The sequence below is a fragment of the Lynx canadensis genome, chromosome C2 (genome assembly GCF_007474595.2).
Source record: "Lynx canadensis isolate LIC74 chromosome C2, mLynCan4.pri.v2, whole genome shotgun sequence".
NCBI lineage: Eukaryota > Metazoa > Chordata > Mammalia > Carnivora > Felidae > Lynx > Lynx canadensis.
In genome coordinates, this window is record NC_044311.2 from 154,793,205 (window position 1) to 154,806,575 (window position 13,371).

The 13,371-nt window shown below is 56.4% G+C and overlaps 1 protein-coding gene across 1 annotated transcript in view; it reads right to left on the reverse strand.

Annotated features, from left to right (window-relative positions):
- Nucleotides 1-11,865, reverse strand: part of RIPK4 (receptor interacting serine/threonine kinase 4) — a 28,248-nt gene extending 16,383 nt beyond the window's left edge. Inside the window, exons 1-2 of the mRNA XM_030329260.1 lie at nt 11,684-11,865; nt 1,338-1,629 (exon numbers count right to left, since the gene is read on the reverse strand). Of these exons, the coding sequence (XP_030185120.1) occupies nt 1,338-1,629; nt 11,684-11,865 (474 nt within the window). The remainder of the gene's footprint in view (nt 1-1,337; nt 1,630-11,683) is intronic.
- Between the last annotated feature and the right edge of the window lie 1,506 nt (nt 11,866-13,371).

The following is a 13,371-nucleotide window of genomic DNA, read 5'->3' on the forward strand; positions in this document are numbered from 1 at the left end:
GTCTCACGGTTCGTGGGTTCGAGCCCCACGTCAGGCTCTGTGCTGGCAGGTGCGGGGAGCCTGCTCGGGATTCTCTCTCCCTCCGTCTCTGCCCCTCCCCCACTTGCACTCTCTCTCAAAATAAATAAACTTTAAAAAGAAAAGAAAAGAAAAAAAAAGGCTTCATCCTTCGCTTGGTGCCCACAGGAGCACCCTCCTTGATAAACCCTGGAATGTCAGCGGGGGCAGAGGCTCCACACCGGAAGCCAGTGCACCAGCCGGAAAGAAACTTGGCTCTGGCAAGGACAGAACCCCCGTGGCACCCATTCGAACCAGGTGAGCTCATCCATCTGGCGGCGACAATCTCATTTTGGAGCGACTCCTAATCAAGGGACAGTCTGCAGTCACTGTCCAACGTGGACATGAGTCTCCCCATCGGCCTCAGGCTGGCCAGGTGTGCCGCAAAGGTGGGGTGCCTGTGCCCCCTGGTCCCACCTCTCCTTCCAGGCAGAGCCCACGGGCATGGCTGGACTGAACTCAGGTCCCTCCTACCCCTCGGACCAGCAAGGGAGGGGCTCCTGCAAGCTCCCTGTGACCAGCCAGGAGAGTGTACAGGGGAGTCCCTTCCCGGTCCCCGCAGGGCCCAGGAAAGGGTTCAGGCCACCGCTCGCGGGTCCTTCTCACTCGCTCACAAGCCGGGCACAGGGAAGGGAGGCAGCAAGTGCATTCTGCGGGCCAGCACGCGACCCCGGGCCTCCTGAGCCACGCAGGGAAGGCCCGTGACCTGCGTCCCCCTGGTGGCAACGACAGAGCCCAGGACAGAGGAGAGGCAAAGAAATACAAACCGGACAGCGTTACTAACTGCAGGCCCAGGTGGCTGGTACCTGGTATTTAGTTCCACCATCCCTCGTACTTCTCTGTGTTTTATAAACTTACCCAAAAAGAGTAATAATGATAGCAGACCTCAGGGGCCTCACACGACGAGAAGAGAACGAGCCCCTCCGGAGCCTCGTTCCAGGGAGCGCCCCACGCCCCCCCAGCGCCATCCCTGAGACCACAGATGGGGGGTGCAGCGGTCTCCCCCCCGGTCGGATCCCTAACCGGCCTTCACGAGACGTCCAGTGAGACCGGAAGCCACAAACCCACAAGCTCTTTTCTTCCAGAGTGCTCAGAATTTAGGCCCATGCTCCAGGATCCGCGGGGGTGAGGGGTAACCGTGTGCATAAGGGTCCATTTTCCAGCTACACGCTTCGTGGAAGCTGGGGGTGCTGAGTCCTTATGTCCTCCCCCGGCCCCACTCAGAGTCTTCCCCCCCTCCGGCCGCCTGGGCCCCGCACGCGGAGCCGGGCGGGTCCTACCTTGACGTGGTAGTGGGCGTCCAGCAAGATGTTTGCGGGCTTGAGGTCCAGGTGGAGGAGAGGCGGGGACATGCAGTGCAGGAAGTTCATGCCCACGGCCGTCTCGTGGACGATACGGAAGCGCAGGTCCCACGGCAACGGCTCGGAGGCCAGCAGCTTCTCCAGCGAGCCGGTCTCCATGTACTCCATGACCAGGCCGGCGGGCTCCCGGCATATGCCGTACACGGGCAGGATGTAGCGGAACTTAGCCATCTCCATCTTCTTGGCTTCTTCCAGAAGCTCCACGCGCTCCCTGGAAAAGTCGGCAGACGTGAGACGTGGGAGGCGCTCGCCCAGGCCCCGACACACGGCGCCAGGTCCGCGGGCCGAGCGGGTGACCCGGGAGCACGGGGCTCTCCGCGATGCCGCAGAACCACACTCGGGACGTCCCGGGGCCATCGGCCCGACGGCCACTCAAACGCTTCTGTGCATCGTGGGTCACCATACGCGAGGAGGACGGACATCCCGATTAGCATCTGGGAACGCACAGTCAGCACCACGGGGCCACCGACCCAGGGGGGCCGATGCTGCCACCCCTCCTCCTGGGCTGAGGGGACACACCATTGATGCCATGTGACTGAAGCCGCAACAAAGTATCCGTCCAAAGAACCCAACTCATCTAGTTCAACAAGCAGCCGGCCCGTGGGCCCTCCTTCGGGCCCCACACTGGTGCTTGTGGGGCATCAGCTGGTGAAGCCAGGTCTGCAGGCTGCGGCCCGAGAGCCCCCTTTATTCCAACCACGTTTTCAGTCGTGGTAAAGACACATAAGTTATATTTTCACCATTCCCAAGGGTACAGTTCACAGGCGTCACGTGCACACACGCCCGACACCCAAGCCTCGTCCGTCGTCCCAGCAGACACCCTGTAGCTTTCCGCAGGAACCCCTTCCTCCTGGCCCCGCCCACCCCTCGTCCACTTCCTGTCTCCGTGAACCACTCCACGCACCTGACCTAAGCGGAATCACACAGGATGTGCCCTTCTGCGCCTGGCTTCCTTCGCTCGGCACCTCAGCGTAATGTGATCGTGGTTCAGCCGCGTTGTGGCAGGTGTCAAGACCTCACCCCTTTTCACGGCTGTATGACGCTCCATTGCATGAACACGTTTTACGAATCCAGTCGCCCGCTGATGGGCGCTTGGGCTGCCGTGAATAACGCTGTGTGTCTGTGTGCACAGGTGCACAAACACCCGCTCGCTTTCAGCATTCTGGGCTACACACACACCCAGGAACAGGGTGACTCGGGCCATGTGATAATCCGACGTCTAACCTTTTCAGAAACCACCAACCACCGCGCCCAGCCTGCCCCCGGTTCTGTAAAGAACTTCCTGGAAGACGGTCTCACCCGTTCACGCCACGTGGGCTGTGGCCACTTTCCCGCTCAAGGCAGAGACCAGCAGTCTGCAGACCTCGACACGTTTACTCCCTGGCCCTCCATGGAAAGCGCACCAGCCCCGGGCCTAAGGTCACTTCCGGGTGCAGCCCACGGACTCAGATTAGAATCCCCGCATCCTGCTCTGTGTTAGCCTCGTGGGGCAAAAGTCCCAGAGCGCATTCAGGAAAAGGGGCTGAATCGCATAAGGACAGGGCTCGGCCATGCGCCATCCAGGTCGGCGGCTGTTCGAACTCGACACGGCAGAAAGCAACCCGAAAACTGGCTGAGCTGGGCTCCGTTCCCACGTGGACACCAGGTGCCCCGACGGGATCTCAGCCCCTCTGACTCCCCATCCGGGCCCCGCATTTGGGAGTCTCATGTGAGCATATGCCAAGAAGCTGTACAGTGGGTGTCTCAGGGGGAGAACCCCGGAGGGTAGACCAGTGATTCTCATGGAGGGACAGCTTTGCCCGCCGGGGACACCGAGCGCCGTCTGGGACATTTTGGGTATCACAACTCGGGGCTACGGCCGGCATCCAGTGGGTGGAGGCCAGGGATGCTTCTTAACAACCCACAATGCATAAGACGGCTCCCAAGACCAAGAATTACCCAGCTCCTATGCAAACAGTGCCAAGCCTAAGAACCCGGCATGTAGACAAAGCCAAGTGCATCTCGGCCAAATTTAAACTAAACCACTACACTCTGGAATTGCCCAGCATTTATTTTAATTTTCATCTGTTTCTGTGGTCAACTAATATTCAACAAGGGAGCCACGAACACCCAATAAGGAAAGGCTGGTCTTCCCGACAAATGGCGCCTGGAAAACTGGAGAAACACATGCAGGATGATGAAATTGGGACCCTAGTTCCCAACACACACAAAAATTAACTCAAAATGGATCAAAGTCTTAAAAATAAGACCTGATACCATAAAACTAGAAGAAAGCATTGGAAAAAGCTCACTAATACCCATCTTGGCAATGACCTTTTGGACACGACGCCTAAAGCACAAACAGCAGAAGCAAAAATCAGCAAATGGAACTCCATCAAACCCAAAAGCTTCTGCACAGCAAGGGAAACAGGGAACAAAATGAAAAGGCAGCCTACAAAATGGGAGAAAAATTTTGCAAACCACACACTGGATAAGACGTTAACATCCAAAATAGATAACAAATACGACTTAATTAAAGAAGAAAAAATCGGATTTAAAAACGGGCAAAGAACTAAACAGACATTTGTCCAAAGAGGACGTCACAATGGCCAACAGGCACGTGAGAAGATCCTGAATATCACTAACCATCAGGGAAACGTGAACCAAAACCACAAAGACGCATCAGCTCACACCTGTCAGATGGGGGGGGGAGGGAAACCTGCACTCTTGGCAGGAACGTAAACTGACTCAACCGCTACGGACAACAGAACGAAAGATCCTCAAGAAAGTTAAAGCAGAACTACGATACAATGCAGTAATTCTGCTTCTGGGGATATACCCAAAGGCAGTGAGAACAAGACTTCTGCGAGATCTCTGCACACCCATGTTTATCGCGACAGCCAAGCTGTGGAAACAACCCCAATCAATGCCCATCAACGGACAAATGGATTAAAAGAAAAAAAAAAAAACAAGGTGTGGCACATATACATAACGGACTATTATTCAGCCATGAGAAAGGAGGATATCCATGGGGCACCTGGGTGGCTCAGTTGGTTGAGCGTCCAACTCTCGATTTCAGCGCAGGTCATGATCTCATGGTTCGGGAGATCGAGCCCTGCATCGGGCTCTGCACTGTCAGTGTGGCGTCTACTTGGGATTCTCTCTCCCTGCCCCTCTCCCATGCACTCTCGCCCTCTCTCAAAATAAATAAAACATTAAAAAAAAAAAAAAAAAGGAGGATATCCTGCCATTTGCAACAACTAGACAGACCTTGAGCGCATCATGCTAAGCAAGATATGCCAGAGAACATACTGATATCACCTATATGTGGAATCTAGAAAAGAGAAGAAATGGTGGTTACCAGGGGCAAGACGGTGGGCAGATAAGACTGATGACGTTTAAAGGTATAAACTTGTAACAAGGGCTACATGGCCATAAACATACAGTTTATCCAACATACACAATAAGTATGTAATATGATAAATATGACTCCAGTGGCAACCATATTACAATACACACACACACACACACACATCAAAGTAAAACAGTATTCACCTTAAATTTACACAATGTTACGCATCAAATTTATCCAATAAAAAAATATTTAATCTGCAAAAACAAAAAAGTTCATCTGTTTTCCCTGCAGAACAGGTGCCAGGTGCCAGGCATGTATTGGAGAACACGCTTTCTAACAAACTCCTGAAGGAAAAGTCTAGAATCACATGCCAGACATGCCCTACTGCAGCCGGGAACCGAGCAGACTCAGCATCTGCGTACCACCAATGCAGGCTAGGGTGGCCTCAGGGACTCCCCCCGAAATGCCGTTCCGGCACAGGCAGCCCTGCCCGTAACCCACCAGAAGGGCTCTTCTGGAGCCTGGATGCACCCGCTCCTGACCTCCCCGCCCACACCTGCTCCCATTTGCTAGTCTGATGCAGAGTTCCAACACTGTACCCACCAAACAAATTCATTTCTTACTCCTTTGACCTCCTCTCTGAGACTACATGCTGCCAGGCTTCCCATACGTGTGTGAAAACATTTGCCAGGGAGGAAGGCCCGCCGGCAAGGAGGAGCCGGGATTACAGGTCATCGGAGGCTGCAGCAACCCAAGCTCCTCCTGCGTTGAGCACCTGTGCCTAAGGTGGTCGCCCCAGCTCCAGGCAGAGAGAGAGAACGGGGCAGACACAGGGCACATTTTGGAGGAGAATCAATGAGACTTGACGACTGATGGGTATGGAGGAGAGAGAGGTAGCAAGGGCACCCCCCCACCCCGATCTCTACCAGGAGTCACCGGGCAGCTCCTCCTCTCTGCGAGGGGAAGCATCCCGGAGAAGGGAGAGAAGTCGGTGTTGGGCACACTCGTGGAGGCAAAGAATCCCACTGGCCTTCGGAACAAGTGGACCACATGAGGACACATCAGGAATGAAGTATTAGACCACTATGACACAGAACTGAGTTCAGCACGGCTTGCTTGCTTAGCTCTCTGGTTAAACGGCCAATTAATGGAAAGCACAGCGCCCACAAGAGCGCAGTGCTGCGTGTGGGGGTCCCTGGGCCGGGCTGAGAGTGGCTCCGTCCCCTCTGGGTCCGGGCTCGGCTGGCTCTGGCCACACAGAGGCAGACCCCTCACCCTGTGCCTGGTCTCCACGGGTGTCTAAACGCAGGAAAGGCTAGATGTCAGCAGCAAGCATCTAAAGAGAGAGAAAACGGCATCCCTGGGCCCATCTCTTCCGTCCTCCTCCCGGAAGACCTGCTTATTACACTGAACCAGGACAACTACCACTCCTAACATGACTTAGTACCAGGGGCTACCTCTCCTCCCTATTTTGCTAAGAATCATGGTTATAGGGGACGCCTGGGTGGCTCAGTCGGTTGAGCGTCCGACTTCGGCTCAGGTCACGACCTCATAGTTTGTGGGTTCGAGCCCCGCGTCGGGCTCTGTGCTGACAGCTCGGAGCCTGGAGCCCGCTTCGGATTCTGTGCCTCCTTCTCTCTCTGCCCCTCCCTGGCTCACACTCTGTCTCTCTCTCTCTCAAAAATAAATAAAACATACAAAAAAAATTAAAATAAATGTGCTCATATTGGGGGAAAAAAAGAGTCAGTGTTTTAACTTGTCTGTTCCCGTTGCTTTTTTCTTTTAAACTGGCTGCCTGGCCACCCCTCCCTGACCCATGTGTGTCCTTGGGTGCCACTGTGCCCACATGGCACTGGCCTGCGTCCTGCCCTCTCCCCAACCCCGGGGATGAATAGAGACCTTCCCCCCACCCCTTGCAGTGTGAACCCGCGTGAGGCTGCCCTCCTGGCCTGCAGGTTTTGAGGAGCCGATCGATGGCTCAGGTATTTACAGGCTGGACAGTAACGAGGGTCATCTTCGGGCTGGAGACACCCTCCATCTGGGTGGAGATGAGCCTCCGCCCAAGCCTGACTGATAACAAACGTATTCTGGGAACAAAGTCAATTACATCAAGGCCGAACTTCTCATTAAATGCAGGCTCTGAGCTACCCTGCAAATAAAGCGTTTTCTTCCATTTGCCCAAAGGGCATAATACATAAAGCAGGGTGACTTCTGATTGTCGGGCTCATTAGCGCCTTAAGAGCCTCGCTGGCAGATCAGTCACTCTCGCTCCCCGCTCCCCACCCCCCTCCGCCCAGGCGGCTGCCCCAGTTCAGCAAGTTCACTGCTCCCCCTGCCCCAGGCCCTTTCCACTGTACGAGGCACCATGCACCTCAGTTTAAAAAATCAAAAAGGGCCCCGCGGTGCTGGTTTGCTCCCAAATGCTGATCACAGCTTGAATGTTCTAAGAACCCTCTTTGGAAGAATGTCAAGCAGGACAACTGACCACACATGTAAGGGCCTCTCACCAAGGAAAACCAGGCAGTGTCCAAGGACAAATGTTTTTCCGACAACTCTATCAGAATGCCTTAGAGCAGAGAGGATCCCACCCGTCACCACACCTCCCTGGGGCAAGGAAGGGGGGGTCCCAGGACAGCCTCGGGGAGGTCTCAGGGGACAAGGAGACCCTTCACACAGGCCTGGGGAGCGGGGTTCCCCAGGGCTCCCCAAGCGCTAGCACTGATTTTGTTGAGAAGGCTCTGCACCATTTTGCACCCCGTTTCTTCCCTGGTAATCCAAATCCAAATGTCCCCAACCTCTTGGCTTTCCCTTAATTGCTCCAGGGACAACCCCCCCCCCCCCACCTACGCCCCAGCAAGAGCCACAGACTTAGGGAAGCTACACCCCCAGCCCAGGTGGATAACCCGGGTGGCATCTGCAATTCAATGAGCCTGAAATAAGCCTTAGTAGGGAGCCCGGGTCAGGACTGAAACATGCCCCTCAAACCCCACCCCCCCCCCCACTGTTTTTCGTTTGTTTGTTTGTTTTGTTTTGTCAACAGCAATTATTTATTTTAAATACACTTTCCCTCCAAGCAGTGTTTCTGGCTCATGTTGGTGACAACACAGAAGAAACTACTGACCCAGTACTGTGAGCACTATCACCACTAGGGGACCTGAGGGTCCCCGGTGCGGTTGGCGCCGGAGCCATGGAACTTCAGGCTCCGTCTCCGTCCGGGTCCACACCATCAATCCCGTTTCTTCGCTGTTAGGAGCAGAGTTCGAGGCCACCTGGATCCACAGACATCAGTCTTAGCGCAACCTAAACACTGTGACGTGCTACCTGCAATTAGGCAAATTCGGCAGGACTGGTGTCACATTTCTCTTCTGTAATTGTTTCAAAACAGGCTCCTTTCCTTCACCATTTGGGGAAAGGTTATTAATTCCGTTTCCGGGCAGGAATGCACAAAGCACCCCCACCCCCAGGACCTCCTCCTAGTCCGAGATGGAAAACCTCTGGACGTTCACAGGACTAAGCTGGGGTTCAATTTGTCCAATACTTTCTCAATAGCACTTAGATTAACCCAGTTTTTTTTTTTTCCTCATTTAGGACAGGTCTCAGCATGTCTTCCCCACCCCAGGGAGGGCATCGGGGTAGGGGAAAATATCAGAAATATCATCAGACAGACCGTTTCTAAAAGACAGTTTCTAAGAAGCCAGAGGCTCCCCCCTCCCCTCAGAAATTCCAAAGATGGGCCGATGGTGAGGGAGGGATGAGGCTTCCCTTTCCGGAAGCATTGACGGCGGAAAAGGGGAAAGTAGAAAGCAGGGGACGAAAGGGTGGCGGTCTCTGGACGTCAGGGGAGTAACACGCCGTGGGAGGAGAGAAGGGGGGACCAGCCCCGACGAGCTCCGGAGAGGGAACCAGCTTTGGGGAAGGCAGCAGGAAACACGGTTTAATCCTCGGTTAGCGGATGCCTCCAGGCCAGGCCTACTGGAGCACCAAGCCGGGGATGCTCCCAGGGAGCCTCCGAGGGTTCCCACACTGCTATTTTTAAAACTGACAAGAAGCGGGCTTGTCAGATCGTCAGCTCTGCCGTTGCAGACTGGGGGTTTGCTCGGGCTCGTCCGGACTAGCCAGTGTGGATGGCGCCTTCGCTGCGGGCCGGCGCCCAGGCCAGGCACTCTGTTACTCAGGGCTTCCTCTTAGCCCAGGGGAGGGGCGGGAGGCTGGAGGACGGAGGCCTCTGGGGTAACTTGTGCTCTCTACGCGGTAACCTGCCCAGCCCTAGACCCCACCCTAGCGCTCACGATCCCCCTGATCAGGGTTAGCCAGGGAGGCCACGTGTCTCCCCCAAGCCACCAGCCAGGCCCATAAGGAGTGGGAAACGCAGCTCAGTAGGGTGTCGCTTGTGAAATCCCAAGAAGGTCCCCTTGGAAGCTCCTATGGCGGGTGCTTCGGTAGCCCCTGCCTCCCCCCGCATCCCTTCCTCAAGGTGGCCCCTGACCTTCCCTGCACAGAACTCTGTGCTCACAGGCTTGAGGCAGCCTGCTGTTCCCAGGAGCCTGGGGCACCTGCTGGGGGGGGGGGGGGGGCGGGGATAAAGTCTGCGGCCAGGGCAGCAGTAGGCCTGGAGGCTTCACCCGGAACCCCAAGAAAACCCTGTTCCCCACTCCACTTCAGGGAACACAGTGCGGGGTGGGGATGGGGGGCAGCACAACCACCATTTCAAAGTCTAGATGCGACTGTGCAAGGCACCCAGCCCCTCCTGCACGACACAACCCCACCCCACCCCCGAACCTGGAGCTGAATTCAGTCAATCATTAACTTCTGGCTTCACACACAAAGAGCAGGGGGCTAACCATCTTCTCAAGCAGAGAAATCAGCCACTGCTGCAAATACAGAACCCCGGCCTGCCCTACCGGGCAGGCAAAGTGCGAGAGGTGACTCTCTTCCTGTTGGGCGATGCTGACCTCCACGGGGCCGCCCGCTAACATGCCACCACCTGCCTGGCTCGGGCAGGGCAGGAAAGGCTTCCAGTTAAAGGACAAAACACTTTTCAACCAGGCTATGCAATATCCTAAGTGATCCGCGTCAAGTAGAGAAACCCTACCTCCTCCTGGGCCACCCAAGAAAGAAGGGCCTGGTGGCTGGAAATAACAGATTCTGAGGGTGCCGGCTGGTGAGTCAGCCTGGGTGCATCCTTGGTTACTTTGTTTGCTCCTCCAAGAAACCCGTGTGAAAAACGTTGCTGGTGAATAAAACTCGCTTCGACCAGAAGACTCTGTCGGACCAAGGTCCCCAGAGCATAAAAATGTCGCTATGGCGAGGGTCTTGCCTTTCAGGATCTGACCACTGGCTGGTATTCAACGCGGGTCGGATTTCATCAAAATAACCACAGCGCCCCTCCCTCCCGGCCTGAGAAGTTCCCAGGATCCACGGATAGAGGGGGAGGGACGGCTTGCACAGCCCCTCACCTCTGTGATGTTTCTATGACACTCGTCACCACTCTACTGCCAGTTTCCAAGTAACACTGCGTTTGAGGCTCACGGCAAGAGGTCACCCAGAGCTCTCCTGCCTAATCTCCTAGGCCAGGATGAAAATACGAGGGCAGCGAATGCGCGGGGCCTAGTACCTCACGCTGCAGCAGAAAACACTGCAATCCGTTTACCTTAGTCCTGGGGACTCAAAGAGCCCCGGGGAGGGGACGTCACCACCATCCCACCAGCGAGAAGCTGGGGTTTGGAGGCCCCATCGCTCAATCAGCCGAGGATTCAAACCCAGGCGCTGGAGACTGCAAAGGCTATGAGAGGTTTCACAGGAGCTGTTTTCCTTTGTGTGTTCGGTAGGGACTCCCTAAGGGGGATCTCCGCACGGAATACAAACCCAACTTCCTCCTAGAAGGCACACTTTCACCACATAATTTAAGTCTGGTCCACTGAAGTTTACGTATCAACTAAGTTTACATATCAACTACTACAATGCAAACGTAAAAGGCGGCATTAAAACCAGAACTGCTTCTCAAGACCCTCTCCCCCCCACCCCCCCTCCAACTCCACCCCCTTCCCCCCAAATTAAGCACAGACTACAATCCACTGGCCCTGTTTCACAGGGGTGGCTTCGCGTCCTTTCCAATCGTCGTTAACTGAGTCCCCGTGTTAGGCTGGGACAGGCAGGTTCTTGGACTGGGGCGCTGGAGTGCAGGAGGGCGCTATGGTTCGACCACAAAGCGGGTTAATGTAAAGCCCTCCCCCGCCCCCCCTCACCAGGGGCTCGACCTGGAAATCAAGTCAGCCAAAGCCAGAGCACTAGGTCAGGGAGCGCTGGGTGGAACCCCCCGCCCCCCACCCCCGGGGCCGCCTGCCGGACCCCAAGGCCAAGCCCGAGTTCCGTGGCTGCGGAAGCCTGGCCAAGCCAAGCCCAGTGCTTCCGACCGAAATAATTACCGTCTTATACCAATTTGTGCTCCAGCGTAAATTACTAAGTAAGTCGAAGGGAGTCTAACTAACTCACAAAGCCCAGATCCCCACACGGCAATTTTTCTAAGCCGGGCGCAGACCGCAGCGCCCAGGCGGGTCGCGGGCGGGCCGGACGCGCCTCCGAGGGGCGCGGGTCCAAAGCCCGGAAAACCCGAGGCTTCACGCGAAGCTCGCTAGCACCGGGGTGGCCCCACCGGGCACCTCGCAACGTTTCGACCAAACGCGGCCCCTCGAAGCGGGAGCCGCAGCCGGGGACCCGGAGCAGCTAGCTCGCCGCCCCGGCCTCCGCGTCCCTCGGGCCGGGCAAGCGGCGCGGACACCGCTTTCCCTCCGAGGGCTCCCGAGGCGACCCAGGTGGAGAGGAGCCCCCCCCCACCCCGGAATCCAAGCGCCCGGACCCCCGCCCGCCGCGGCGCGCAGCGGCCAGGCCCGGCCGCGTCGCCCGCCCCAGCGCCCCCGCCCGGGCCGCTGACCTGTCGTCGACGTGCAGGCTGGGCGAGCACTTGATGGCGAGCCACGTCTTCCAGTGGACATGGCGCACCTTGTACACCTGCCCGAAGCCGCCCGAGCCGACCTTCTCCCAGCCGGCGAACTCGCCCGCGTCGAAGGTGCGCAGCAGCCCCAGGGCCCACGGGCTCCCGCTCTCGCCCTCCATCGCGCGCGTCTCGCCGCCGCCCCGCGCCGCCGCGGCCGCCCAGGTGCCCAGGTGTGCGCCCCGCCCCGCTGACGTCACTTCCGCCGCTCGCCGGCCCCGCCCCTCCCCGGGCGCCAGGTCCCTGCAGCCCCACCGAGGGACGCGTGGGGTCACTGCGTCCTCCGCCCCGGGCGGCGGCGCGCGCAGGTGCCGGCCTGGGTGCGTGCGTGTGTGCAGATCCCAGTAGGGTCCCACGCAGGTGTGAGAGACAAGTCACGGCCGCGTTTCCCCCGGTGCTATCGCTTGGCAGAAGTTGGCCAAAAAAGGGGGAAAAAAGTACCGCCACGACCAGGATGTCGACTGTCGTGCGGCCCACCGATCTGATTCGGATTTCCCCGATTTTACTTGGCCTCGTTGGCGCACGTGAAGTTCTGAACCATGGTATCACCTGTGTAAGTTCGTGCATCTACTACTGCTGTCAAGATCTAGAACATTCCATCAGGAAAGGCCCCCCCCCCCCCCGCCCCTCCTGAGTACCCGAAACCCCAAACCCTGGCCATCACTAATCTTTCCTCTGTTTCTAAAATTGCGTTATTTTCAAATACGTTGTGTTTGCACACAGGAATTGTAGAGGGTGGGATCTTTGGGAATTGGCTTTTTTTCCCCCCCACTAAGCATAATTCCCTGGAAATTAGCGGCTCGCTTTTTGACACTGAAGTTTCCACTTTGGAAGTAACCCTTTTTTTAATCACCCCAACAGCAGATCTAAAATGGAGTTTTAGGGTCACCTGGGTGGCTCAGCTGGTTGAGCGGCCCACTTCGGTTCAGGTTATGTTCTCGTGGTCCTGGAGTTCGAGCCCGGGGATGGGCTCTGAGCTCCGTTGACAGCTCAGAGCCTGAACCCTGCTTCAGATTTGGTGTCTCCCCTCTCTCTCTGCCCCTCCCCCACTCACACTCTGTCTCTCTCTCTCTCTCAAACATAAATAAACGTTAAAAAATTTTTTTAAGTGGGGTTTTAAAGACAACGGGGTTCCTCCACCCTTTCCTGGAGAACAGTATCTTTTTTCCACCTCGAACACACTGGAAAGGAAAGATGTTTTTCCACCTTTGGGAGGAAAAAAAATTCCCAGCTTTGAATGAGCTCGGATCTGGGAAAGACAGCTGAGTCAGAGGTCGAGAAATGTGATTGCAAGCGTCCACACCTAAAAACCACTCACTCCTGCACACGGTACCCTGAGCGAAGGTTTATTCTTGGCCCAGTGAGATGAATAATGGAGGCAGGATTGGGGGGGAGGGATTAAGCAGGGAGCCTTTTAATGACACTGTGTTTGTGTTACCCCCAAAGGAGGGGCCGGTCCTCGCTGGCGCCTGGAAGCGGCGGACTTAGCCTCTGCAGGCTTTACCCTCTGCTGGGCTTATGATGTTATTTAACAGCCAGCAATGGAGCCCTCCTGCTGCTTTGGAAACAGCCCACTGCCCCTCCCCCACGGGGTCTCTTTGAAGAATGCTCACACTTCCGGCCCACAG